The sequence below is a fragment of the Leptinotarsa decemlineata genome, unplaced genomic scaffold, assembly GCF_025532065.1.
Source record: "Leptinotarsa decemlineata unplaced genomic scaffold, Ldec_3_MD MMD2_P_RNA_scaffold_2, whole genome shotgun sequence".
Classification (NCBI taxonomy): Eukaryota; Metazoa; Arthropoda; class Insecta; order Coleoptera; family Chrysomelidae; genus Leptinotarsa; species Leptinotarsa decemlineata.
The window spans coordinates 15,421,547-15,427,546 of NW_027412529.1; the positions used below are offsets into that span (position 1 = coordinate 15,421,547).

At 36.1% G+C, this 6,000-nt stretch overlaps 1 protein-coding gene and 1 long non-coding RNA gene across 2 annotated transcripts in view; one reads left to right on the forward strand and one right to left on the reverse strand.

The window, feature by feature from the left end:
* The window catches only part of LOC111515930 (cytochrome P450 9e2), a 32,293-nt gene extending 26,801 nt beyond the window's left edge, over positions 1–5,492 (reverse strand). The window contains exon 1 of the mRNA XM_074184217.1: positions 5,285–5,492. Coding sequence (XP_074040318.1) covers positions 5,285–5,466 — 182 coding nt within the window. The 5' untranslated portion in view covers positions 5,467–5,492. The remainder of the gene's footprint in view (positions 1–5,284) is intronic.
* On the forward strand, positions 1,891–4,563 carry LOC141486362 (uncharacterized). The gene is made up of 2 exons (XR_012467805.1): positions 1,891–4,421; positions 4,478–4,563. It is a non-coding gene; the product is annotated as an uncharacterized lncRNA (long non-coding RNA).
* Positions 5,493–6,000: the final 508 nt, after the last annotated feature.

The following is a 6,000-nucleotide window of genomic DNA, read 5'->3' on the forward strand; positions in this document are numbered from 1 at the left end:
AAGACTTGAAACTGTGCAGATTGTGTCTGAAACGACATGGATTTCCCTGTAAATATCCAGTAAAATGTAATGAGAATGACTGCCAACGGAAGCATCATCCACTTCTTCATAAAAACTTTGAAAATGTCCAACAGAATTCATCATCCCAATCGAATGGAAACATAAGATCGGAAGTCAACGTTTATCATCAGAACTCTTCACTAAGTGTTCGTTTCCGAATATTACCTGTTACCCTCAAGAATGGAGATAAAGAAGTAACAACGTTTGCCTTTTTGGATGAAGGTTCATCAATATCGATGGTAGACGAAGTAATCGCAAAAGATCTCGACATACAAGGAGAAACGGAACCTTTGTGTCTAAAATGGACCGGTGAACAGAATCGTATTGAAAAGAACTCACGAAAGGTACTTCTTTCAATCATGGGTAATTTTACAGGCGCTAGGCTATTCAATAATCGTTCTGTACGAACAGTAAATTCCCTCAGCCTCCCGCAACAAACTCTAGAGATGGCGAAACTCACCGTTGATTACCCTTATCTGAAAAATTTACCCATTAAGTCTTATGACAACGTCAAGCCCCGTATATTGATTGGATTAGATAACTGGGACTTAGCTGTACCGCTTCGTGTCAAAGAGGGATGTGAAGGCGAACCTATCGCTGCTAAATGTAGATTGGGGTGGACAGTATTTGCGCTGTTATCCAATCTTCAGTTAGGTGAACAGTTCATCAATTATCACATCTGCGAATGTGAAGACACCAAAGTGAGTAATGAAGAACTCCATGACACAGTAAAGAAATTTTTCACAGTTGAAAGTCTTGGAGTTAGAGCTACAAATACTATTTCCTCCAAAGAACTCAAGAGAGCAGAATACATCATGCAGTCCACAATAGTTCAAGAAGAAAAATTTTATAAAATTGGCTTGATATGGAAATATGACACCGTTAAGCTTCCTGATAGCCGTGGAATGGCCCTTCAAAGGCTGGAGTGTATAGAAAAGCGAATCAGGCATGTTCCAGAGTTGGGTGTGAAAATAAATTTACAACTTGAAGACTTCATTAAAAAAGGATATGTGAGAAAACTCACTACAGGAGAATTGGCTCAGCAATTTGAAAGAGTTTGGTACTTGCCTATGTTTCCTGTTTTTAATCCGAACAAACCAGGAAAGTTCAGACTTGTTTGGGATGCTGCGGCAACAGTAAATGGAATTTCATTGAATTCATTACTCCTGAAAGGTGACGATCAACTTTCTTCGTTACTAGGAGTATTACTAAGATTTCGAGAGAGAAGAATTGGATTTACTGCTGATATAAAGGAAATGTTTTTGAGGATTGGAGTGAGAAACGAGGACCAACATACGCAACGTTTCTTCTGGCGAGATGGTAATCCTAATAAACACCTGGATACATATATCATGAGAGTTTTGACTTTCGGTGCAACATGCTCACCCAGTTGTGCGCAATTTGTAAAAAACACAAATACACGCAAATTTTCATCAGATTACCCAAGAGCTGTAGAGTCAATTACTAAAAATCATTACGTAGATGACCTATTAGATTCCATGGATGATGAGAAGAGTGCTATTGAGATTGCGAAACAGGTAGCTTACATTCATTCTCAAGCCAACTTTGAAATCAGAAACTGGCGTTCAAATTCACAAATATTAATGAAGATAATGAATCGTTCTTCTCAGAGCCCAGAAGAAATCGACATGAATTTGGATTCCGAAGCAACTACAGAAAAAGTTCTGAGCATGTGGTGGAATTTAAACACGGATTGTTTAGTATTCTCTCTGAAGTATAATAAAGGAAACAAAAAAGTTCTTCAAGGCAAAAAAAGGCCTACAAAACGTGAGATACTGCGAATAATGATGTCAATCTATGACCCTTTAGGACTCATTTCAAACTTTTTAGTATATTTAGAAATTCTTCTCCAAGAAATATGGAGAAGTAAAATTACATGGGATGATCCTATTACAGATTCACAGTTCTCTAAATGGCTGACTTGGTTGAACTATCTACCTGAGATAGAAAAACTATCCATTTCAAGATGTTACATCGACAATTTTCTAATGTGGGAGACCTGTAATGTACAGCTTCACATATTTGTTGATGCAAGTGAAAGCGCTAGCGCTGTAGCTGCTTATCTTAGAATTTTCAATGAAGACAAAGAAGATACAAAATGTTCACTTGTTGGGTCCAAAACTCGTGTAGCACCTATTAAACTCCAAACCATGCCTCGACTTGAACTTGATGGCGCTTTGATGGGGGCAAGATTTGCGAAAACTATCAAAAGCCACCTTTCTATTGATATTCACGAAACCATTTATTGGTCAGACTCTAAAATTGTTTTATGTTGGATACGATCTGAAGATACAAGAAAACTGTGTAAGTTTGTTGCTCATAGAGTTGCGGAAATTCAGGACATTTCCATGATTTCCAACTGGCACTATGTTCCAACTAAACTCAACGTCGCAGATGAAGCTACAAAGTGGACCAAGCGACCGTCATTGAAAGCAACGGACAGATGGTTTGTGGGACTAGAATTTCTCTATTCTAAAAGACAATTGTGGCCGATGGAGGAGCCTGATGAAAAACAATGTGCTCAACAAACTGTGAGCATTCATGAAACACAAACATTTCTTCTGAACATTACTAACTTCAGTAGTTATAATAAATTATTATACACAGTAGGCTACGTCCATAAATTCGTCAATTTAATGCGGAAAACATATCAGGCAAGGACCACCGGTATTCTAAACTCAGAAGAACTAAAACAGGCTGAAAATACTCTCATACGAATTGTTCAAAAGGAGTTTTATCATGAAGAAATCAAAACCTTGAAGAATTCATCCACAACAAAACTTCAGCCTACAGTGAAAAGTACCAGCAAAATTCACAAATTGTCTCCTTATCTAGATGAATATGGTATACTACGTGTTCGAGGAAGAATAGATGTTAGTAACCGTATTGAGGTGAACGCTAAACGCCCAATAATTTTACCCCGAGAAAGCCATCTTACAACGTTGATCATTAGAAAGTATCACATTACTTTTCAACACAAAAATCATGAGAGCGTCTTTAACGAGATGAGACAAAAATATTACATTCCCAAGTTAAGAAGAACTCTGAACAAAGTACGAAAGAATTGTCAGACATGTATTATTAACTCCGCAGTACCTGCCATACCGGAAATGTCTCCTCTACCTGTTTGTCGACTAGCCACTTTCATTTCTCCATTTACCCATACCGGTGTAGACTATTTTGGTCCGATGAATGTAATGATTGGAAGACGTACAGAAAAACGTTGGGGAGCATTATTTACATGTCTAACAACTAGGGCAGTACATATTGAAGTAGCTCATAAATTAGACCATGATAACTGCATACTCTGTTTTAAAAATTTTATGAACAGACGAGGCACACCAAGACATATATATTGTGATCGCGGAACTAACTTTGTCGCAACCGAACGTGTTCTTCGTGAGGAACTTCAAAAACTCAAGACGAAAATGATTGCAGAATCGTTCATAAGCCCTGAATTATCATTTCATTTCAACCCACCATTATCACCACATATGGGAGGTGCCTGGGAGCGATTAGTCAAGTCAATCAAAATTGCATTATATGATGCCTTGCCAACCAGAAACCCAACAGATCCACTGCTGAGAAGTTGTTTGATAGCTGCAGAAAATATCGTTAACTCCATGCCGTTAACCTATCTTCCACTGGACTCTGAAGAATCAGAAGCTTTAACCCCAAATCACTTCTTAGTTGGTTCTTCTAATGGTGACAAACCTATAGTGGATTTGGATGTTAATGCAAAGATTTTGATATTCAGTTTTTTATACCGGGAGCAGTTCGCAAACAAATGTTGGCGACGATTCGTTGCAGAATACATACCCGACCTATTGCTACGATCAAAATGGTTTAAACCAGTTCGACCACTACAAAAGGATGATATAGTAGTTATCTGTGATAAAGATCTACCCCGTTGCAATTGGCCAAAAGGAAGAGTAATAGAAATTAAAGTGTCACGTGACGGGCAAGTGAGAAAAGCCAGTGTTCAAACTTCGGCTGGTATTTTCGAAAGACCAGTAGCTAAGCTTGGCTTATTATGTGTGGACAAATCGAAGGATGGTACACCGTTTCATTTCGAAAGCGCTGTACCGGGCGGGAGTGTTAGAAATAACCATTAACATTTATTAATTTTTCAATAATTATTCATATTTCTTATTTTTTTTAAACCCTTTGTAGAACCTAATTGGAGCATTTCAATTTTAATCGTTCAATGTTATTATTCATCCTGTATATATAAAAATCTCATCTGACAGGAGAAAATAGTTTAGTAAAAAACGTAAAATTGAAAGAAAGAGATTAATATTGAAATTCTCTTTTGAGATTTGTTTGAATTAGGGACAATCGTAAGTTGAATAATGTTTGTTTGAATTGTTCATTTTCTTATTTGCGTTCTTTTCAGGAATTTGAGTATATAGAGATATACATTATACATTGTTATGTGTATAAAGGTGCCCTGTTGAATAAAATTATTTGCTAGTAAAACTAGTTACAGTGGTTTATTGATATATACTGCAAATTGGTCTCTCAATAACCTATTCAAACTAAGTAATCTCAACAAGAGTTATTAGTATTTCTATATATTTTTGCTTATTCTTCATTCCTTGGAATTGCAATCATATTGCAATTGCTCGTATACCTATGGTTATATCCAGGAGCAAAACAATGCACCTTTTTCAGATTTTCGAAATAACATTTTTCCAGCTCAACCTTGGTCGGTATTAACACGTGAATTTTAAATATCACGCTAACTTTGTTGCCCCACCAGTAATATACCACTCTTCAATCTAAGACATGCGTTCCATGAATTTTGCAATGCATTTTTATATTGACAAATTCATAGAAAATTATCAATATTTTCCAATTATTTTGTATCAAACAGGTAAAAGAAACTCCATTTCATCTTTTTTATGTAAAATGTGATGGACCTGAGTTAAAATTTCGCGCTCGAAAAATCCTAACCTAACTAATATGGTCTATTGCCTCTCGTCGGAAATTGTACTTCTTGGCGAGTGCTAATTCATCCTAGGTACGCACAGGTTGTGAGTATTCTATTCTTGGATTTGACCAGCCGTACTAAACATTTAAGTTCATCAAAGTATTTCATGTGTCACTTTGTCAATTGTTATTATTTCATATGAACTGAACGAGTATATTCGAGATCAACTAGTTTCAGGGTTACTGTTACAGAAATGATAAAAAAACTCACCTTGCGTCCTGACATTGGTTGTAGCTTCTGATAATTAGGTCCGAATAATTTTGTTTCTCAATTTGGAATTCCCGGTTGTTTCCCGAAATATATATGGGAAAAGTTTGCCTGACACCAAGCCATTGCCAGTAAAGTATTCGTTTTACGAAACAGTAACAGAAACATCCAAAAGTAACTACCATAGAAAGCAACAGTAATGATTGAAGAGTAGCGTATCTGCAAAACAAAGGAATATATAAGAAACATGAATCAGTATTGCCACCGATCTCGTAAAATGAGAATTTGTGATCAAATTCCGGCGTACCCAAAGCATCGCCAGTAGCTTCACAAGTGATTCAATTTTAGTACCTATACATGAAAGTTGCTCAAGTTAAGGAATTGATTTGAAGGGCTGGAACACTTAACATTTCAAAATTTATTTCTCTTCTATTTCTCAATTAAAAAATATATTTAAAAATATTTCTAGGGAACTTCCAAATCTAAGACATAGTATTTTGAGTCATTGCAGCAATATCACTTGAAACTATCAATTTATCGCCAGCATTGGCAGTGAGATGGTATGAAACATCGATTAGATATATCGAGTCGAAAAGTGGAATTTAAAAATTACTGAATTATCCTTTCATCCTATAATAAAGCCAGAACTGATATCATCAATGAATTGATTCGAAATCCCTGAAAGAATCTATAAAAAATTAGAGATTTCAAATCAAATT